General features: G+C 45.3%; 2 protein-coding genes across 3 annotated transcripts in view; both read right to left on the bottom strand.

The window, feature by feature from the left end:
- The window catches only part of LOC307229842 (endonuclease V-like), a 52,858-nt gene extending 42,671 nt beyond the window's left edge, over positions 1–10,187 (bottom strand). For both annotated transcript variants that reach the window (XM_079999936.1, XM_079999937.1), the window contains exons 1-5: positions 10,106–10,187; positions 8,621–8,792; positions 7,240–7,374; positions 2,788–2,827; positions 2,286–2,398 (exon numbers count right to left, since the gene is read on the bottom strand). In XM_079999936.1, coding sequence (XP_079856062.1) covers positions 2,286–2,398; positions 2,788–2,827; positions 7,240–7,374; positions 8,621–8,792; positions 10,106–10,149 — 504 coding nt within the window. In that variant the 5' untranslated portion in view covers positions 10,150–10,187. The remainder of the gene's footprint in view (positions 1–2,285; positions 2,399–2,787; positions 2,828–7,239; positions 7,375–8,620; positions 8,793–10,105) is intronic.
- A 4,165-nt stretch (positions 10,188–14,352) lies between these two features.
- The window catches only part of LOC307229775 (SEC14-like protein 1), a 33,461-nt gene continuing 24,671 nt past the window's right edge, over positions 14,353–23,142 (bottom strand). The window contains exons 7-16 of the mRNA XM_079999840.1: positions 22,998–23,107; positions 22,492–22,681; positions 21,796–21,884; positions 21,352–21,422; positions 18,969–19,140; positions 18,713–18,847; positions 18,124–18,258; positions 17,319–17,570; positions 16,969–17,147; positions 14,353–14,560 (exon numbers count right to left, since the gene is read on the bottom strand). Coding sequence (XP_079855966.1) covers positions 14,455–14,560; positions 16,969–17,147; positions 17,319–17,570; positions 18,124–18,258; positions 18,713–18,847; positions 18,969–19,140; positions 21,352–21,422; positions 21,796–21,884; positions 22,492–22,681; positions 22,998–23,107 — 1,439 coding nt within the window. The 3' untranslated portion in view covers positions 14,353–14,454. The remainder of the gene's footprint in view (positions 14,561–16,968; positions 17,148–17,318; positions 17,571–18,123; positions 18,259–18,712; positions 18,848–18,968; positions 19,141–21,351; positions 21,423–21,795; positions 21,885–22,491; positions 22,682–22,997; positions 23,108–23,142) is intronic.

Raw genomic sequence — 23,142 nt, 5'->3', positions numbered from 1 at the left:
TCTCTCGGGAAGAGATAGGATATAATGTTCCAAAGATTTCAGTACTGTATAATTTAAATAATAACATATAATATATATTAAAAGGCCGGAGGGAGATTGAAGTATCTCTGATGCTGAAGCATGTGGACACTTTAAAGTGGCAATCCATGCAACCATCTGATTTGACCGGTCATGTATGTGTGCAGACATCCAACTGCAGATTGTAAAATTTAAAATTAATTCATTAAATAAAAGTATTGGGCCCAATCCAAACCGTGTTTGGCATCCTGCTTTAAAGCAACGTGCCCCACTGGCTCCAGTGTAAACGGCAACACTTAATGTACGGTATCCCAATCCACACACACACACACACACACACACACACACACACACACACACACACACACACACACACACACACACACACACACATACACACTCTAAATGTCTCTTCCTGTTCCATGGGTTAATCCCACAATCGGCCAATCTGGGTTATTTTGTAAATATCGAGGTGCCCGATATTTGTCACAATAAGTCCGGTGGTGTGTGAGAGGAAAAAATAAAAAAAAAATAAAGATATTGGAAAAAAAAAATAAAGAATGGCTTCGACGGTACGATGAATGGAGGGAGAGAAGTCAACCCGTAACCTTGGACCCTTCAGATCAGGGAAAGAAAAGGAGAACAAGAACAACATTATTTCTGACCTCACACACAATTCAAACTGCAACTTTGTTTGGTCTGGATTCTCCAACAGATCAAAGGAGCCTCCCAGACTGAAACAAAGAAAACATTTGCATATTAATGAAATCCATATTTTTTTGCTTTCCCATAGGTATTCATGCACTAATAGGTGGTTGTTCCAGCGTGATGGGTATGCAAAAAGTCACATTTGCATTTAGTTCACGGGGACGCACCTGGTTTATAACAATAGTCCATCTGTCAAATGAGCGCGTGCGCACGCACGCACGCACGCACGCACGCACGCACGCACGCACGTATTTACAGTGGAGAAGAAAAATGCTTATGGTTCTGAAACTTCTTCCACGCTATTCCATTAATCCCATGGCCCTTGTGAAGGTCAACAGCTCTGTTGAAAAATAAACTATTTAAAAAAACAGCGTCCCCGAACACACAATGGCTCCTATAGACGTAATGCCTGATGCAAGAAAGGGGAAGAGAAGCATAAGGCACAAAAGACATGGTGGGGAAGCGTTTACGGCGAGTGCTTGATCCTTGTCTTCTGGCCTGTATCCTTGAACTTAAAGTGGTAATCCAGAACAGGATTGTGTTTAAAAAAAAAAAAGAAACACACAACAGATACTTTTTTGTAGGTGGCACCTGATAAGAAACAACCATTCCATTTATTGGCGTGATGCATGCGCTCCTCTATATGCTGTTTTGGTTGTTGGTGGCGGGGTCCGCCGCCTTTCCCAGAAAGAATACAGCGATCAGCGCTGAATTTGATAAAGCAGCGTGGCGAGGTGTGGTCGGGATACGTCGATACGAACATTCAAAATGAATACAGCACCCTGGGATGAAAAGATATCACCCCCCACCTCATGGGACCAAAAAATAAATAAAAATCAAATCGATCAGTAGATGTGAAGTTAAAAAAAAGGCAATAAGAGATAAGAACCAGAGTTCTTGTCGAAAGAAAATATGTTCAAAACAGCAGTGAAAACGTTTTTTTAGCCCTTAGTCGCAGGTTATTTCCATCCATTGATTTACTTCTGCTGTTGGGTCTGGTCTCTCCAGGCCAGGTTAGTAAAGTACCAGGTTAAAACCAGGTTAGTACCAGTAACAGGCTAGTGCCTGTATCAGGTTAGTACCAGGTTACTACCAATACCAGGTTCATATTGAGTTATTACCAGGTCAGTGCCAGGTTAGACCAACTACCAGATTAGTATCAAGTTAGTTGCAGTACCAGGTTAGTACCAGTACTAGGTTACTCCTAGTACCAGTTTAGTATCAGGTTAGTCACAGTACCAGGTTAGTACCAGTACCAGGTTACTCCCAGTACCAGGTTAGTATCAGGTTAGCGCCAGGTTAGTATCAGATTTCTCCCTACCATTACCAGGTTTAGTACAAAGTTAGTACCAGTACCAGGTTAGTCCCAGTACCAGGTTAGTATCAGGTTAGCGCCAGGTTAGTATCTGGGTTCTCCCTACCAGTACCAGGTTTAGTTCCAAGTTAGTATCAGTACCAGGTTAGTCCCAGGTTAGTGAAAGGGGATCAGCTGTCACTTGAGAAGTGGGAAAGGTCAAAAAGTAACGCCTTGTTTTGATTGGACATGGTGATGCTCTCACCTGCGCCTGGTGCTCTGGGCTCTTGGTCACTCCCTGGACTTGCAGGAGGTTCTTGGCCACGCCCACACAGGGAAGTCCAGACAGCACTCCGAGGTGACACGCCAGACCAAACTCTGGGGAGTTCCCAGTAACGAGGCGGTCAAACCCAAATCGATAGCGGGTCATCAGCAGTAGACTGTAGCAGTTGATTACCAATCAGACTTGGGATTGATCAGGGGGTTAGGAGGCGAGGTCCATCACCAGATCACAGCGGGTTCAGTCTTTTTAAATACCACAGCAATTAAATAGTGGGATATACTTAACACAATATGAACACATTTTATGGTCAGGAAAAATTGTTGCGAGGCTGACATTTTTCAAAATGCCAAATAATGTCATGTCAATGCCGTGTGCCAGCAAGTCGTATGGTAGAAAAATCAGAACTTCTTCGGCTTTTAAGTGGCAAGTGGGCTGCAACGGAAAGTGTAGGTCTGTCCAAATAACATGAATCTGCCTGACTCACCTCTGTAGTGGAAGACACCGTTCCCATCCACCAAGACAACCTGCCGATAGGAAAGACAGTTTAAAACATGCTAATCTGTTTAGAAAATGACATAGTCTACAGTGTCTTTTCCCAGGAATAAAAGCTAAATTCTTACAGGAAATGATTTTGGGAAATTCATTTTTTGTCTATGTTGCACAGATTCAGGTTAGAAGGTCAACACCCTGTGTGTTCAGAGAAGATGACAGGCCACATGATATACTGTACGTGAAGCCTTGATTTCGTATCCTAAATATTCTAAATTTCTCGAGAAATAGAGCTCAACTCACTTTATGAAGCGCTCCGTTATAGGAAGTGAATTTCCCATTCATTCACACGTTTCAGAAAATCCTTATCTAAAAGAGTTTAAGCCTGCAACAAGGTCAACCAAGTATGAGATGAAAAGTGAAAAAACATTTGATTTGGAACAAAAAAAAATTTGAAAACGAAAAAGATACAAGACTGTGTACATAAAAAGGAACTACTCATCCCATAAACTTTAGCTCCGCTCTCCGTGCGCATGCATGCGTTGCTGAAAATTTAAATGTACCCATTAGCCAGTGCAGTATGTAGAATGTAAAGATTGGTTCACACACAACACACACACACACACACACACACACACACACACACACAGGTGTAGAGTACAAAAAATAACACGTGAAAATATATGATACTCTCCCTAAGTATTTAGTTATCGTTAATATTTATAATTACAGTCTTTTCTCCATTCTAAATTCATGCTCACTGTACTAGCATGACCCCTCTATTATTCTAATTTCTCAACATTCTCATTTGCTGTCTTTATTGTCTTATAAAAAGGACAGTTTTAAGAAAGTGGCCCGTTTCAGATCTTTCACATTTCAAACCTCTAACCACTGCCTTCTGGGAATTGTTGTATTCTGGGAGCACCCCGCAGCCCGCTGCCTCGCGTTGCCAGTTCAGTGATATTATTGACAGCCTTTGTCCCCCTCTTCTCATAATAAATACAAACGCAGTGATGGTATGTTTTCATGGAGAAGTGACATGTCCTGCTCCTGCTGTTTATCTGTTCTTTTTATAACAAATTACCATGCGAAGACCTGGTGCCGTCCAGGTTCATTTATAACCCTTTTTTTATCAAAACGGTTTCTCATTCTGACTTGACATCACGCGGAATATCAAAGGATTTTTGTGCTCTGCATGCGTGCATCAAAGGAACCAAAAGATCGCTGTTTGCGCTGTGGTTGTGAGTTCAACAACGGGTGAGTAACTCCAAAATTCTGTTTTGAAAATATGCTGAGAGAAAAAAAACTTGCGGAACTTTCAAACCGAAAACAAGCATTTGTCTGTTGAAATGACTCCGTGTTGCGTTTTGTTTATGGGAGGGTTTCCAAACTAAACTCTGGAACAACAGCCAGCGAAACCAGACATGCAAAGAGTAACATCCATGCCCACAGAATGAGCCGCAGGCCCAGACACAGAGACGAAAATAAGCTTATTTTGCTGACAAAATACACCAACTACAAAGTATTTAGTGATCCTAAAACTTGTTATACTGAGTGGGATCTTCAACACCTAAACTTTCAAAATATGAAAAAAAAATAGAAAAAAAAAAAAAAGAAACACACACACACAAAAAAAAAACAAGAGACTTAAGAGATGATTCCGACATGGTCCACCTTTCACCGGTCGTTGTCCTATATGAGTAGTTGGAGGTCAAGGTTTCATTTGCAATAGTTTAGGGGGATGAGTAGTTGGTTTTTATGTACACAGTCTTGTATCTTTGACATTTTTTTAGTTTTACAATTTATTTTTTGCTCCAATTCAAATGTTTTATGGTCACAATTCATCTCGTACTTTGCTGGCTTAGTTCCACTTAGCGGCCGAGTTCCGTTCCTCGCACCAGGACGTTGGGCGAATTGGTCGATAAGCGAGGACCTTGTGTTATTTCACGATAAGGGGGCCTGGCCATTGCGAACGCTGGTGTAGTGAATATTTTAGTATTTGTACGGCTTATCGTGTGTAATCTCCGGGTGCGTTGCAAAGACATTTCACTGCATATACAGTATGTATGAACGTATGTTTATGTAAGTGACAAATAAATCTCTTGAATCTTGAATCTACTGACAGACTGCGGGAACGAGACTGAGAACGGTGATGAGATGACATGTATATATATATATATATATATATATATATAGTATATATAGTACACTATATATAGTATATATAGAGTATATAGTGTATATTGTGTTTATAGTGTATATAGTATATATAGTGTTTATAGTGTATATAGTATAGTGTATATAATGTATATGGTGTATATAGTATATCATATATAATGTATATATATGATGTGAGATTAGGAAGACACACCTTCCAGCATCATCTTAAATCTGAGATAAACAAACTAGAACCCCTTCAACATTTTAAACTTAAATGTGTACATGTATGAATAACACATACAGTATTTAACACGCCACGGCTTAGATTTTGGTTCAGTGGTGATGAAATCATCGCCGAAAATTATGAAATCATATGGACCAACATTTGCTTTTAATCATACTACAAATGATATACAGTACCTTAACGGTATTAGTCTCTTCTGCACTCTTTCTCGGGCTTTCTTGCTCTCGACTGCTATGAGAGCAGAGAGAATATTGCAGAAGCGTTTATGTATTGCGAGATGAAAATATTGTGTTTATGTTGTGTTTACAGTGTTTATGTCAGCGCCACGTCAGTTAGCGTCGCTTGAATCTAGAAGAAGTGTGTTGTGTCTTGTTGCGTCAAACCCTAACCCTGTGAACGGTTTCCAACAACATGTGGATGTACTACAGTCCGTTAAAATATGGATATCATTATCATTAGTTATATTCAATGTGAGAAAAAGAGGAAACTATCCAAGTAAAACTAAGAAATTTTACATAAGCCTAAGAATTATGACCATAAACACCACACATTCACTGCAAAACGAAGGCTCTTTAAATAAAATAAGATAATTTCTGCAAGCTTTACATTTTGGGGCTTTTTCCGCTTTGAAAACACTTTTTCCGGTCTCTAACAAAACACGGCTATTTTTTCGACCGATATGCCTGTGTTTACCAGCTCAAGCCTTTCAACCCCACATCTGGTATAAAAGGTAAAAGCTCGTCTCGAGACTTGGTCTGACAAGTTAAAGTTCATTCAGGGCAGGAGTTCCACTAAATCGCCGCCGCCGCCTCCTCCTCCTCCTCCTCGCTGATTTCCAGCGATCAGAGCTGACTTAGCGGGCACATGGTCTTCTGAGAACCGTCAGTCACCGGAGTAATGGAGTAATGAGCCTGCGGCCGCTGGATCCCACCAGGGCGTACGGTGAACGGCATAGGTGCAGGAAAGGCGTGAGGAGAAACAGATACCGTATGAGTGCACGTGAATGTAGAAACACAGGCGCAAGGGTGCGCACCCGTGCGCATCACCACGCCTCGTCTGTGTGCGTGGATCCAGACGGCGGTGGTAAAGCGGGTGAGCGCTGCGAGTGGGCCCTGTCTCTGGCGACCAACGCGGGTCGGTGGGAGAGAGACGGGACGAGGTCCGACCGGCAGACCAGGCCAGAGCGCGTCGGGCGCACGAGTTGATATGCGTCGGGACAACACCGTGCGGCGTTCGGACGAGCCGCAAACCCCACGCTCCTGCGACGCCCGACGGACGTTCAAGGAGGAATTCATCGGCGCTGGATGGATGGATAGGCCGGACGCTTTCACATCATCTAAAAATCGACACGCTAATACGGAGTTTGAAGTCGTCGCGCTCTATGGTTTTATCGAACACCACGCAGGTGTGGCGTGCAGTCGGCTTCTATTGATCCGCCCCACCTCTAAAAACCTTCCGTTCCTGTTCCACTGACTTTCGATTCGCAATAAATGTTCGTCAATTTATGTATTTTGTATTTTGCGTATGAACATGAACATACCTTGGTATCTATGTGCAAGCACTGTGGTAGATGTTAGAAAGTAAAGGTTTCTCCAGCAGCTTTGGTGGGTGACCGTCGTCTACATTGGCACTGTATTGTGTTTTTACTGTGTTTAGAATACATTTTGAATATCACGTTTTGGTATCGCAGTGGATTTTAAGCGAGAGTCCCGTGCAATGATGATAAGGGTTTTATCCTCGTCTCATTGTGAGTTGTGTGATTTTATGCGTAGGTGACCAGCCCCGTTTTCCCTTTTGGTGGATTAATAAACTGCATCTATCTGTTACCTTCCTCACTTTGGTGGATGTGGATGTAATTTCCTTTGATTGCATTAGCACCGGGGTTGGGATGCTACACAATATCAGCCCTTTAAGTTTTTTCTTTCAGGCATTTTTCCATCAAGCATGTCTTTCCACCAACAAGTTATGGGCGATACCCAATGCGTCATCGTGGCCCAACGAAAATATCAGCCATCGCTTCGATATCCGTGTCCGGCCGCTGACCTGGGGCAGGAGCTGCGGCCGGCTGCTCTCCAGACGCCGCAGCGCCTCCAGGAGGAAGGGCGTCTCCCTGAAGGCCAGAAAGCCCGCCAGGTAGGGCGCGGTCAGGGTCACCATGCGGCTGTCCTCGTACAGCACCTGAGATCAACATCCACATCGCTCGGTCAGTTCAGTGCGCGGGCCGGGAGGGGAGGGGGTGAGACAGCTGTTCCCTAATCACCTGTTGCTCTTTTTTTTTTTTCTTCTTTTAAGCTGGAGCAGAATGGTTTAAAATAGAACAAAACAATCCAAATCTCTGTGAAAGATGTATTAAAAGTGAATTTAGCGACGACTCTGAAGACAAGTAGATCGAAGGACTAACCCCAAGACATATATATATATAGCAAGTCTTTAATGTTCCGTTTTTGTGAAATAGTTTGTCATTTTATGTATGCAGATTTCTTCAAGGTCAAGTTCACTGACAGGATTCTCTCTCTCTCTCTCTCTCTCTCTCTCTATAAAATAACCTTGAAGTCAAAAAGTCTCTCTCTCATAATTTTTATTTTATTTTTTTTAAACTAGTTACAAAAACAACTAGCCTAGGCGTGGGCGTAGGGGCGTAGGAGTCACAGATGGCCCGAGGTGCCGCTTCTCAGGTAAATTGGAAAGGAAACCTCTGAACTTAATCACATTATTGAAAACCCTTCACAGCAAGCGATATTTCATTAGCCTTGTTTTGGGTTGCCGTGAAATGTGTTTGCGTATCAGCAGAGTAAGCCCACAAATTTCATTAATGATGCCAGGGTTGGAGCTGTGGCGCATAATAGTGTCTCATAACACGGTTAAGTCCGAAATGGAGGAACGGAGCTGTGCTGCGACAAAACGACGACAAAACCACAAAGCGAACATTTAAATTGGGACTCTCAAGGCCACTTTAACAAAAAATGACATGATGAGACAGGACAGGGCTGCACTTTAAAAAACGCTTTCTTGCTGGATTGCTGCTGTGTAAAATATGGACCTGACATTAGAAAATTGGGTTACAGGCTGTATTCCCATTATATTCCCATTAGAGGTAAGGAGCACTAGGGAAGCCAGGTTTTTGTAAAAATAAGAAAATTAACAAGAAAAAAAAAAAATGTGATAAAGTGTAAAGTGATACTAATGAAATCCCTTCCTTTGGTCTTCACAGCTCCAACATGGCAGCATTTAACCAGTCGTCAGCCACTTCAAAGCTAGTCACAACGCCTGAAACCACTAATTACACAAATTCTATTCCAGAATAATTAATATAATAATTGTGAATTGCGTTTGACAGAACGTTTGGTGTTGCGTCACAAACTCGTTTGCGCGCATCTAAGCGGGCGCCACGTTGGAGGTCGCCCGTGGCAGGAGCGCCGCTCACCTCCAGCTCCGGGAAGCTGAGCACCACGAGCTGGGCGCAGGCGTTGACGTCGTCCCCCTTGATGAAGGACAGGTCCACGCCGCCGACGCGCTCCAGGCCGGGGAAGCCGGGTTCCGTCTGCCACGGCTCCGTGTCCCGCTCCAAGAGCTGCCGCCTCAGGCCGGCCTGCTCACTGCTCGCCGAGGAAGAGGGGGACGGGGTCATGGCTTCATCTTCACGTCAGATCGGATATCAGATCAATGTGATATAAAATCAGATCAGATCTGATTTCATGTCATAACGTATTTCATACATCCTGTATCACTGCAGCTGCCACATGGAGGCTGCAAGTTCACATTGCGTATGCACATATACAGTACCTAGTGTTGCGTGTGTGAAGCTGTTCATTTATCGGACAACATTAAATAATATTTGTACGAATGTAAAGAGCTTTTTAAGATTCTTCCTCCATGTATTGCAACTGATTTTTTCTTTTTGTACATTTTCCATTTTTGATTAGTGTTTCTAAGTGCAGAGGCAACAGTCCAACTGAGTTTCTTCTTTGGTTTCACACCTCGCGAAATTTTAGCCTTTTAGGTTTTGTACAAAACAATTTGTATCGTCCTTACACAAATAAAGCCGCCTTGTCTTTTGACTCCTCGTTAATCTCTCGATCATTGTGATCGTTGCTTATTTTAAACCCTTTGTCGCTGGAAACCAACAGAATGCCCCGTGTCGTAACGGCCATCTGAATGTATATTGCACAGAACACACACACTTGCTCTTCTAAACGACCGTATAACAAACCGAATCGCCGCCTCTCCCTCTACTCTTCTGTTGTTTGACCTGTGTTTGTCATCAGAGAGATAAGACTGTTATATAAAGTATGCTATCACGTCACTACTCTTTGTCTTTGACGTTGCATAGTACAGAGACACAGTAACCTATGATGAGTCATAGTATGTCATTAATGTCGCCCACTCGGCCTCCACTGCAGCCCGGTGGTCCTGGAAGAGGGCTGGACCCCTCCTTCTGTGGCCCGGCCCTTTGGGACCAGGCTGCGGTGAAGGGCCCCCACAAATCGACTTCAGATGATCACCATCTTTCCCAATTGTTCCAGGCAGATCAGTGAGCTCTCGCGAGCGGCTCCCCGGGAGGCATTGGGCAGGCTTGGAGCGGACAACACGACCCCGCATAAGTGAGGGTCACTGAAGTACGACCACTCAAAAACTGCTCCAACCATCATCGACCAAACTGGAAGGAGGCGTGTTTCTTTTGAGTCGCTTTCTCTGTGCGGGAGGACGTGGACGCCGAAACCACTAGTTCTCTCAGTTTGGATTACCCTTCATGTGAAAATAAGACAGTTCTGTGTCTGTGTGTGTGTGTGTGTGTGTGTGTGTGTGTGTGTGTGTGTGTGTGTGTGTGTGTGTGGAGAGACAGTCCCCCTTTTGGCATTAAGATAATAATAAAAAAATAAAAATGAAAAAAGAGGAGTAACCTTCCGACCTTTCCCATTTCTTCACCACCTCGTCACCGCACACCGCTGACATTTGGGAGGTTCCGAGCCCCCGATCGGCGTGTTGGCGGCTCGGCGTCACTTCCGCGTTCGCCGCCGTGACGTCAGGGCGGGAGGGCGCCGGGCCCGCGCGTCGGGCTCGGCGCTGGCGCCATCGCGTGGCGCGAAGTGCACACTGCACCGCTGACAGTTTTATTGAGGGTCCTGAAAAGACAATTTGCATCTCAAAACACTTGTAAAGAGATGAATGGATCTTATGTCGTGACCGTAATAATACGAATGGTCATTGTTGTTGGTTTTGAGGAGTCTGTATCAACATATTAACCCACTCAGCCAACTTGACTCGATTCACGCCTGGGGGCGCTGTTGGCACCGTGCTCCGGCAGGTTATCGCCCAAATAGGAGCCTTTCTGTGTGGAGTTTGCACGTTCTCCCCGTGCTCACATGGGGATTCCTCCACCTAACGTCAGTAAGGAACCCCACCAAAAAACATGCAATTCTCACCAGGTCCCCGGGCGGGTCGACGAATGCTGCCCACTGCTCCTGGCTGTGCCCCCGGAGGAAGGACAAGCCAGGATGGGTTAAACGCAGAGGCCTCATTTCACCGGCCACCACCCCTAAAGGCGTGTGCATATGTGTGTGTGTGTGTGTGTGTGTGTGTGTGTATGTGTTGTAGTGTGGTGTGTTGCGTGATAATTAAAGATTCTTCTTCTTCTTCTTCTTCTGACTACATTCCTGGGTTGTAGTATGTCTCTCTGTGGATGTACATGTATATGTGCGTTGGAACATTTACATTACATTACATTTAGTCATTTAGCAGACGCTTTTATCCAAAGCGACTTACAATTGTTCAAACACCGACGGACGCAGCCATCAGGAGCAATTAGGGGTTAAGTGTCTTGCTCAAGGACACTACAGCATGCTAGCAGGAGGAGCCTGGGATCGAACCAGCAACCTGTGGTGTATTTACTTATTAATGTTATTCAATTAATACTTGTCCTTTAATCAGGCGACGACCCCCGTGCAGATCAAAACATTGCAATTGTGCGTTAGTATTTTTTAATGTGCGGATCACTTTTTAAGTGTCATACCTGTACACAGATTTTTGAGGTTGTGATTGCAACCAACGACCTTAACGCGTCACTCCCATCGTTCATTTCGCACACATTTCAGAAAATTCCGACGTGAATTCAGCACAGGAATGAGACGACTTCCTTTTTCTCCATACTTCAAGTTTAATGCCCCCCCCCCCAAAAAAAAAAATGTAAAAGGCGTTATTTTGTCAATAAGTCCAAAACAGGTCTTTTGTACAGAATGATTCACGTCAACGTAACAAGATCCAAGATGTGTAACTATGTCAGAAAGGAAGAAGCTGAGAGAGAAAGACAAAATGTCAGACAATCAGGACGAGTTGTTTCACCCTTGTTTCGTGAGAGACACTGAATAAAGTGTAAAGGGTCATCAGCAAAGTCAGGGAGGCAGGTGACGGCAGTGTGGAGGACTTGTGGTGCAGATTCAGTTAAATAACCATGTCAAAAAGCAACATCGGACTGAATGGACGCTCCGTATAGAGTTTCAACGCTCAACCGTGTGAGCCAGCTTGACAAAGTACTCCCCTTCCGGAGAAAAAACTTCTCGAAACACATCAGACAAGGAAAAAAAAGGAGGAAGGAGGAAAAAAAAAAACAAAAACATCCAAACCATTATGTAACAGACATTAGTAGGGTTAAATAAATAAAAAATAAAGACTGAAATAGAGGCTATTTTGATATATTAGTTGAACAACAAAATACGATTTAAATAACTGAAAGAAAAATCCCCTGAAAGGGGATCTCTCAACGAGAGAGAAGGTGGAGTGTGGCCAAAGTATATACACCGGTCATCACCTGCTGTGTGTGTGTGTGTGTGTGTGTGTGTGTGTGTGTGTGTGTGTGTGTGTGTGTGTGTCATTTCCCCATTGTTTCAGACACTCTTCCTCTCTCTCTCTTATTCTTTCCAAACACCTCACTCACTCACTCACTCACTCGTCAGCCCTTGTTCCGAGTTCCTTTCCTCAGAAAAGCATTTTCATGTAATTGCAGTTAATGACACATAAATATAACATATAAACCCTTAAGTTGTCCCCAAAAAAAATCAAACAAACAAACAAACAGAAAAAGACCTAGAGTATCTATAGCAGTTATAAACAGCCCGATCACACAAGATAGGAGGGAAAATAATCTTATGCGCTATAAGCCAGGGTGGACTTTTAGAAACGGGACGAGCCGAATCCACGGGTAGTGATGATACAATATAATAGTTGTAAAATAAAAAAAAAAATAAAAAAAAAAACATTTAAACTAGAAATGTTGATTCAACCCACAGCTGATCGTCTACCACGTGGCGACCTCCGGGGGAAAGCGGGCGCATCTCTAACCGTCGATTACAAAAAGGCTAAAACGGTCTTGACACACACACAAAAAAAAAATACATCCACTGTCAACGCATCACCGCATGCCCGTGCAGCTACTCAGCCCCCCCCCCCACCGAGCTCCAAAAAAAAAAACAACCCAAAAAAAAAAAAACACCTGCCCGTGCACGCGCACAGGATCGAGGTGTTGCTGATGGCGCCGCGATAAATGAAGCTTCAGTACGAGGTCACATTCGTCCATAATGCACAATAAATCTAGATCACTCCAAAGCAGATCAAAACCAGCTGAATAATAATAATAATAATAATAATAATAATAATAATAATAATAATGATGGCAGTTTTTTGTTTTTTTTACCTAAACAAAACGGCAACAGTCCACACATTTCATCAGCCATCAGCAGCACATTCGCAAAAAACAACGACGAGGCATCCGCCATCGGGGCCGTTTCCCCCCCGGGGCGCTCCTCGATTGTGCAGACAGACAGGGATGGCGCTGGTTGTGCTGCACGTCGTTCGGACAGGGCCGATACTGAGTTTGAAAAGTCGGAAGCTCGAGTTCCTTTGAACGATTATAAATATGATCAAATAGAAAAATTCAATTTCACAGAATTCACGGACCGCGACGTTTATTTGGGGTTCCCGTCTGTCTGCCGTCTCCCAGCTGGTTCCGAGGACCCGTTTGCATATCAGCACCCGTGAGTCCCTGCGGTCCGTAGAAATGTTCACGATAAATAGAAAGTTCACGCAGTACAAATTCAAACGTTGCATTATTGCTTCTGTCGGATTACTAGACCGAGGTCCAACAAAATAGCATATGCTGGGTTTTTACTTTAATTATTTTTTTTTTTTTACAGTTATAGCCCTAATGAGCGAGATGGATGGAATTTGCTTCCGAGAGACAGCGCGGACGCTGCCGGCCTTTTGAGATGAAAGCGGCCAAAAAAGAAAGGACTTGACAGCGACTTGTTGACTGTGAGTCCACCGCTTTCCCGGCGTGTAGATAATGTATCACCACCCGATGTAGTAAATACCACCCATCTGGAGCTCTGCAGGTTAGAAGACACCATCACCTCCAATGATACTTGACAAAAGGTCTAGAAATTATTATTATTATAGATTTGTTTTTGTTTTTTTTACAAGCAACCAACCACACTTGACCATAAACAACTTACCAGATCAAACAAATCCCTCCGGTAATATGGCAACATATACATATAGATATCAATTTTTTTGCATGTCAAAATGTCATTGATATGTGTGTGTGTGTGTGTGTGTGTGTGTGTGTGTGTGTGTGTGTGTGTGTGTGTGTGTGTGTGTGTGTGTGTGTGTGTGTGTGAATGAGTGTACGGGAATGTGTGTTTGTGCCTGTGTGTATGTAGGGCTGTAAACATGTAAGGACACATCTAGCTTTTGAGCCCATGCATGATAAGTGATATGCATCTCATTGCATGTGTGTGTGTGTGTGTGTGTGTGTGTGTGTGTGTGTGTTTATGCATATATTATATGTAACAACTTCTCCTGTTTCTCCATCTGGTCCAAAAAGCTCCGAGACGAGAGTATTGCTTGGTCCAGCACCGCCCTAGTCCCGACCAAAAAAAACAAAACAAAAAAAAAAAAAACAATGATATGCTAACGTCGCGGCCCGGCAAAAGATGCGAGGAGAGAAAAATACAAGACCTTTGTGCAAAAAACAGCCCTTTGTGTTGAGATACGGTACTCTTCTCTTTTTGCCGCGGTTCATTTTCTTTGTCTTGGGTTTTGTGCAAGCATGCATCAGTTCCACACAAGGACTGGCTCGGGGGGGGGGGGGGGGTCAGAGGTCGGACAAGGTCGTCCTGGGACGAAAGGGGAAAGACGTCTGCTCGGGACCACCGGGAAGGGCTGGCGGCCACGCTGGCGCCGCGGCGACCGGGCGTCCTCCGCCTTCTACCTGGAGATCATGGAGCTGGACTGGGATTGGCTGGACGAGGTGGTGGCGGCGCTGAGCTGGGAGAAGCCGCTGTGGCTGGACTCCAGGCTGGTCATGGAGCCCCTGGGAACAGAAGCAGAGCCGCGTTGGCGCTTCCTCACCGACGATGGAAGGGGCTGTAATGCAGCCAAAACTCTGAGCCACAGCATGTCTGCTAGCGCAGGGCGGTTCCCAACCTTTCCTCCCCTCAAAGATCACCTTCATCCAATCGGATTCAAACTCAGACCCCCTTATTAAAAATATATGATGCTTTTTTCGGCCCATGTATTCATGAGCTGGTACATTATGTCATCATTTTAGAATTGCGGTGTTTATTTAGTGCCATATTTAATAGTTTCATACTTATATTGATTTGTTTAGACTTATAACTTCCTTTAAGTGTGCTGTATATAACCAGAATTCCATAACTCCAACAAGTGCATTTGTTATGGATTGCATGTTGCAATTTATATTCGAAACCACAGGATTTTTGAGCCACTATGCGACGTTTGCCACAAATCAACCCTGGCGATCTCTGGCGCTCCCTAGTGGGGGTCGGGGCCCTCAGGTTGGGAACCGTTGTGCTAGTGGACTCTCTGGAAGCATTGTGCACGTGTGTGTGTGCGCGCATGTTCTGATCCAATGCACCGATGCATATTTGCACCGATGCATATTTGTAACCGTGCAGCCTGGTTGAACCCTTGCTTAAGGTTGGATATTGGAAAATGTATTGATTATGAACTAGCATCACTTAAAAAAAAACAAAAAAACATTTCTAAAGCTTCCTCGGAGCTTGAGTTCTTAAATGTAATACAAAAACCGGGACCGGGTTCAGGGAGGATAACATGCTACGTAACTTTGTGAATTTTAATTCAAGATGGAATTTAAAATGGGCTCTTCGAGAACCAGCAGCAGAGTCTTTACTTTATGTACAAAGCTATACTAGAAAAAAAAGTGGAAAACAACTTTTTTTGTTATGACCAAAATACATGATCAGATTTCCGATTGGAGGACTGCCAAAATATGTCGGAAGTGATAATGAGGGATAAAAAAAAAACCTCAGAAAAAATGTACATATTTCGAAAAAAAACATTGTCTAAACATTTTTTTTATACCTGACTGGTTTTAAAACTGGTGCTTTAATGGTTTGACAAAAAGTTTTTTTCCTGACGCGACCCTAACGTATGCCTTTGCCGTCTAAACTTTGGAAACCGTTTTGGAAAAGGGTGAAGGGACGACGCTCAGTCTCTACCGGAATTAAAAGAATAAAACAAAAATTTTAAAAAGAGCAAGTGTGTTAAAGGAAAGTGACTTAGTTCAGAGGGGTGGCTGCAGAGTGAGACGTTAGGTGCATTCACTGTGCTCAGCTCATACATCCTGACAGTTAGTCATGCAAGCAGGGCTGGCAGGGCCGACGCTCCCTTCTCCAATGTGGGTGAAGTGCATCGGAAAAGAGGGGGGAGGCGGAGGGGAGGGAGGGGTGTCCTGTTAGCCGCGTCAACCGAAGCTGTTAGCGTCGATGGGGAGGTGGATTCAAGCCGGAAAACGCTCGCCCCCGCGGGCGGCGCGACATACGGGCAGCGGGGAGCCGTTAAAAAATAAAAATAAAAATAAAAAGCAGCGCCAAAGCTAAGCCAGCGCTAACCCCACCCCACCTCCACCCACCCACCCCCCGAAAAATGGGAATTCAGACACGGGGCCACTTACAAACTCTGCACATCACAGCAAGCCGTTCTTCACAGGAAGAGACAGAGGAGGTGGAACAGCGATAAAACAGGAGCGTATTGAAAGGGGGGGGGGGGGGGGGGGGGGAAAAAGTGGGGATGAGAGCCGAATACCGAGAAAGTATCAGAGCACATCGGGGATGATTCGGGAAACGCGACTTCAAACCACGAGGGCTTCATCTCGGACTTAATATCGGACTAGAGGTCGTAGGGATGTACTGAAAGGCGACACGAGCGAGACACGAGGGGGTAGAAATTGAACACACACCGCGGCGCGCACACACACACGAACACACCGCGGTGCGCGCGCGCACACACACACACAGCGGTGCACAGTCACTACCTGTAAACCAGACACAGCTGCGGAACGTCTACTTTCCTCTGACAGGGGGGAGGCGGCACCCGGGCGGCCGACCGTCCCTAAGCGTACGCACACGCAGCGGAGATGGATCTGAATGGCCGAAAAGGTTAAGGTGGCGTTCCATGAGATGCTCCGTGTCGGGCGGATCGCAACCCCACACCCAGGGCTACGTTCAAAACATTTGTCTTTCCCCGCATCTAATCATTTACAAAATAATAATTTTAATTACTACTTTGATCTATCACCCTGTGACTGCAAAAGTCCCTTGTGCACTTCGGCAGAGGACGGTGATTGCTTACTCTTTGATAGTGTACAGTAAAAAAAAAAAAAAGCGTAAATTCAGTATACAGCACACGCACACGCACACACACACACACACACACACACACACACACACACACCCCTACCTGAAGTCCTCAGAGCCCAGAACCTCGGTGTAGTACATGACTTTACACTTGTGCGAGGACACCTGCAGGCTGGCCAGCACGTCGTCCACACGGGGGAGGTTGGTGGCGGAGCAGGCCGGCATGCTGTGGAACTTCCACTGGAGGATGTAGAAGCCGGGCCACCGCGTGATGTGGGAGCCCTGGACCGAGGGAGAGAGATGTTTGGGCCACCGTCATTGAAGACAATACAGGAAAAAGGAAAAAAAAAAAATAACTATCGCAAAAATCGGTGTTCCGAGTCATTCCCCTCCGCCCGCTGCGCGGTCAACCTTCTGGTCGAAGGCAAGACGGCCGACGACCGGGTTCCGAACCTGAACGCTCTCGCCCTCCTTGCAGGTCAGCGGCGACTCCACCATGCTGTAGTCCTGGCCCAGCGTCCACGACTTGTCGATGAGCTGCACGTTGTTGCCCCCGGGGGAGGTGATGCCGTGGGCCACCAGGGGGTCCTTCCGGGGCGGCTGGGGGGCGCGCTTGGAGTGGAAGATGTTGAAGACCACGTCGCCCTTGCAGACGTCAAAGTCCCAGGTGATGACGGAGGAGGCGTCGATGATCTCGATCAGCAGCTGGAGGAGGGAGAAGGTTTTGAACCCCTCGTGATATGTGTATGTAAAAAATAATAATAATAATAATAAAAAGTTTAAAAAAAAGAGGAAGAGGAACGACAGCGAGAGAAGGACGACGGCATCTGTTTGAAATCGCCGGCTCGTGGAATCAAACTATTTTCCAGAAGGGAGGATCCATATGGCGCCTGTTTCCGCGTAATAAATTATGCAACGCCGCAACGGACGCCGCGCGGCGGGCAGATGGGTCCGTCACGGTGAACTTCATAGCAAATTTGTTGCATTTTCCTTCCTTCAAGAGCTTCAGGGTTTGATTTACGAGGAAAATTACACTAACATAATAACACTAGGTGGCAGTAGACACCACCCAAATAAACCTGAGCTACTCTAGACTATAGAGCGAATAGAGAATTGAGAATTAGCACCATGATAGTATCATCGTATTTCATAAAAACATGGTATTTAAAAAAAGTTCTAATAATAATTCTCATTCTGAAGAAATCCCTTTGACAATTATTTTGTTTAAATTTTTCCCCGCACTCCTGACTTTTCTCACCTCGTGCGGAGCCCCTTTAAAGATGCTGCCGCTCTGGTAGATGGTCTCCGTCCACAGCCGCACGTCCTCGTTCTCCAGCTCCTCCGTCGTGCGGTACATGGACTTGGGAACCAGGCCGCCCTCCGGAACCTCACACTGCGGGGGGGGAGGGGGGGGGGGGCGGACCACCACACACACACACACACACACACACACACACACACACACACACACACACACACACACACACACACACACACACACACACGCACACACGCACACACGCAATGTTAATCAGGTCACCGGAGGAGACTACAAGTTAATTTATAATCCACATGTGCGAAGTACTTGTGTATATCCACAAGTACTTCGCTACTGTACTTAAGTGCATTTAAAGTACCTATAAGTATCTGTATTTATTTAAGTATATGGTTTAGGAGACGTTCAACTTTTATCTCCACTACATTTCAAAGCAAATATCTATACTTTCTACTTTACTTTACGCGGCTGCGTTTTAGGGACTTCCCCAACTGCTCATCCACAGCTCTGCGTCGGGGCGTTTGTACTTGGACTTGAGTGACAGGTCTGGGTCCTCCCACCAACTGCTCACCATGCACTCTCCTCCCAGGAAGTCGGGGATGATCTCCTTGTCGATGTAGTCCACCAGGCCCCCGGGCCCCTGGTAGTCGTTGCCCGCGTAGATCAGGAACTTTTTGCGGGTGTTCTCGTCGATGAACGGACTCACCTGCGTTCAGTGAGGAGACGGCCGTTTGCACTCACGTCACACTAACGCCTAATCCCTTCCCCGTGCACAGATATATAGATTTTTTTTGGGGGGGGGGGCGGTGTTCCCCCGTCCAGCTCACCAGCGTCCAGAGGACCGGGAAGACCCTGGGGGCCCTCAGGATGAGCAGCCGCCCGAGGGTCTCCGGGTAGTTGGCCTCCACCACCTCGATGATCCGCAGCAGCGCCTTGACCCCCGGCCGCCACAGGTGACGCATGTTGAGGCCCTCCAGATCCACCAGGCATGTCCAACAGCTACCAGCACGGCAGCGGGGTGGGGGTGGGGGGGGTTGAAAGCGTGAGTGTATTGTAGAGCTCTTTACAGGAACCCCCTCCCCCGACACCAATCGACGACAATTTCACACCAGATTTAGAAGACAGTTGGTAGACCTGCATTTACCCATTTACCCTGCATTTACCCACACACCCTGTCAAACAGGATGTGTGGGTAAATGCAGGGTGTCTGGAGGACAGGGTGTCTGGAGGTGTCAAATGCTGTTCCCTTTAAGACCTTTGTTCAAGACTAACTTTGACGATTTTGACAAATCACTTCTCCGTCTCACACAATAAAGTATTGTGGGTAAGTGGAATGGTGAGTACGAGACATTTCGTCCAGGGCGGCGCTAAGTATTAGGTTAAAAACAAGGTAGGTTATGAACTAGGATTTTCTTGGATGGATAAATAAACTCAGACAAAATGTTTCATGTTTATGCAATTAAACGCCCATAAATTCAAATTTAAGACTGTTTTATGAGTTAAGAGGCCTAATATTTGTAAAACTGAATACAAGACATTTTGAGGGATGCACTGTAAATGACACGGTGTGATTCTGGAGCTTAAATGATAGATTCCCCGACACTGTTCCAGGGCTTTCCATCTCTAAAGAGGTGCAAAGGAGTCCCAAAGTTGCCAGAAACCAATGACGCTGGCATCTCTACCACTACTCAGCACCTGCTAATCTTGACACCCTTCCCCTGCCGCCCTGTTTTATCTCTCACTCCGCCCCCTTTTCGCATTTCTGCCTGGGTCCTCTCCCTGACGCCTCCTCAGTCAGATAGGAAAGAGCCATACAGTCGCCATTATCCCCCAAACTCTCCCCGCCCTCCACCAGGTCAATTTCAGTTGAAAAATAAAATAAAATAAGATTTAAAAAAAAAATTCCCTCTATTTTAATTTTTCGTTTTTGGAGGAGATGAGTATGGGGGTGCGTTGTTGCCATTACAAAAACAAACATTTTGATAAATAAATTAAGATTTTATTTTTTTGTATTATCGCCATGATTATCCTGTTATAATGCAATACAGTCTGTATTTTTATTACAAAATATCTTGATAATTTCACGTAATAACATATTGATTTAATTTAATAACTCATATTAACATATTGATTATATGTTATTACGAGCTATGAAGCAACGCTACAGTACAAGTCGGCATTTGAACACTAAAAGAGTTCGATAGTTGTATAAGTTCTACAAAGTCAGGATCAAGATGAACAGTTACACACAGGTACATTTGTCAGGTGGAGTTTGGTTATTTTACTACCGATTCTAGCAGTTTTCTAACGGTGCTTTTTTACTTCACATTAATAATTCATGTTATTAACATTTTTGTTGAGGAATGGAGCAGTGCCCAAATGAGCAAAAGTAAGCATTGCTTTATGCCGTTTATTCAGACCTGGAAATTAAAAGAGTTCTGGGTGAATCCCGACAGCTCCAGATTCAGGTCTGACCGGTTAGGAGCGCATGGAGCCATGTTGTCACTGTGGTGTGACGGCTGCATTCACCATCCGTGCCAGAGGAAGAGAAAGCTCCTTTTATGGGAAACCTCCATTGAGCCGCTCGACTCATTCTACAATAGATCACCTCTCTGGTCGAGGAATTCAGTTTCAAAGTCAAGCCGTTGATAATTCATATCGCTATGAAGCTCTCCACGAGCGCATTTCCGCAAAAAAATGGAGGAAAACAAATACGGCCCCCGGCACCAATTCCAGTAAAACTCCCAAATACTTCCAGGTGCTTCCAGGGAAGGTGTGGTTATTTGCATATGGAGTGTGAAGAAAGCTAAATTAGGTTTCGGGTCATGCTGAGACACATGTGATCATTAGATCTGCCTCCATCTCGTCAGGACATGAACTGGACGAATCCAGTTTGGGAAGATGAACAAAGCCTGAACAAGCCGATGAGAGGCAAACCAAAATAAATCCCTGGATGTACTGGTTTTATTCATCAAAGTAAATACACAAGACTTAGATGATCGTAGATATGCATACAGTATATCCTGTAGCACTGTCTGTCCTTGTGCGTTTTACCACTGGTAATAAGTTGGATTTACACGAAAACTGTCTTACATAGCCAAGGCCTCTGTATAGTTACCACCCCCCCCCCCCCCCCCCCCCCCCTTTTTTTTTTTTTTTTTTTTTTTTTTAAACCAGATGAACAAGATAAACAAGATTAACAAGATTTACCTGATTGGTCGACCAAACACCTTTGTGTTCTCCTCACAGCGTCTGAGACCCTCTTCGTTGATGGACAGCACCTGAAACATAGAGGATAACATATAGTTACAGTATAGGAGTGAAAGGTATTGTGGATGGCAATGAATAAAATAATGCTCTTGTTAGAGCTGTCACCATTATTTAACGGTATAATCACCCGATCACAATTATTTGAACAAATTGCAATTGTTTGTTTTTTTTTCACAAGATTCCACAGTTCTACATTTTCACCCAAATGTCAGCAGCAGAAATGTTGCAAACCAAAAGAACGCGAATTTGGGACGTTCCCAAAAATGAACCGTGTACCCAAAATGTTACATTCCCACTCGGCCTTCCGAGCCTCATCATGGCCCTTCGCCGCCCAGGCGTTCTCACAGCCTCAGGTTTGGAGCGTGTTGTTGCCGTGTTACTCACGTGTCGGAGCAGAGACTCCTCCCCCAGAGCGCGGACCAGCCCCTTGGTGTCCATCTGACCCAAACGCAGGATGTACAGAGGACGGCCATCTGGGAGAAAGACCAACAACAGAATAACAACTCCTTTCATGCCACGCAGACCCTTTTTTACGACCGCGTTTTACGATGGAGTTTGAATCAAAACAATGAAGATAATCAACGGAATTCTGTTTGTCTTTTTCTTTTTTTTTTTCCGTTTCAAACCAGCACATCAAAGTGTGTGTGTGTGCGTGTGTGTGTGTGTGTGTGTGTGTGTGTGTGTGTGTGTGTGTGTGTGTGTGTGTGTGTGTGTACGTGCGAATATGAAAACTTTTATGTTCACAGGGACACAGAGATGGAGAAAAGGGACAAAGCCATCAAAGTGTTCCAGAGAGGATGTGAACCACCTGGAACAACCAAAAACAATCAGATACAGGTACATTTCGGGTCCCCTGCGTGCCCTCTGGGGGAGCGACCGGGGCGCAATTTGCGACCCTGTCCCCCTCTCCGGGTCCTTATTGAACCAAACAAAACAAAACAAAATTTAAAAAAACACACTGTGCGTGACGGGGACACTCAGCACTCTTGTGTGTGCATCGCAGCCACATAAACAGCACCGCCTTCTCAAGTAGGGTTCGCCCCACCGCCCGCTCCGGGGCCCCGCAAAGCGGCCGCCTACCTCTGTCATGGTGGTGCCAGCCTCCAGTGTAGTAGTCGTGGAGGACCTGCGGCGAGGTCCAGGTCTCCAGCAGATAATCCACCTGGTGCTGCTTCCTCCAGGTCAGGGACTGGCACAGGATCTCCCGGGCCTTGTCCATGTTGAAGTCTCTGGCGCGCAGGAAGCGCAGGATGTGCTCGTCCTTGGGGATCTGGCGGAGAGGGGAGGGGTGAGTATCCGGTGCTGAAGTAGAGGAACTATGTGATATTCCAGTCAGCATCGGTCATGTTGAGCATTCGTTACCTGCCGCTACCACGTGGGATTATTTTTGAAGAGTGTTTGAGAGTCGCTTGAGGCAATTCAACACAAATAATTCTCGAGCAACAGTGGTTGAAAAGCATTCAATGATCGTATTCCTCATTTTTAATTTGATTACTATTTATTGCTTTTTATGAATGTAAAGCACTCTGAGTCGCATGTTGCAGGTGCTATATAAAAATAAAAAAGTTCACTTTTATTTTCATTACCTTGCCCTTGTGCGTCTCCTGCAGCCACTTGCGTAGTCGGATCAGACAGCTCTCCTGCAGGGGTGTGAGGTCGCCGAGGTAACGTTTGATGTAGTCAGCGTCCAGCTTGTCTGCATCACACAAAGACAAAACCACACGTCCAGTG

The sequence above is a fragment of the Zeus faber genome (assembly GCF_960531495.2).
Source record: "Zeus faber genome assembly, chromosome: 4".
Lineage (NCBI taxonomy): Eukaryota > Metazoa > Chordata > Actinopteri > Zeiformes > Zeidae > Zeus > Zeus faber.
This window is presented reverse-complemented; position numbering and strand designations above follow the sequence as displayed.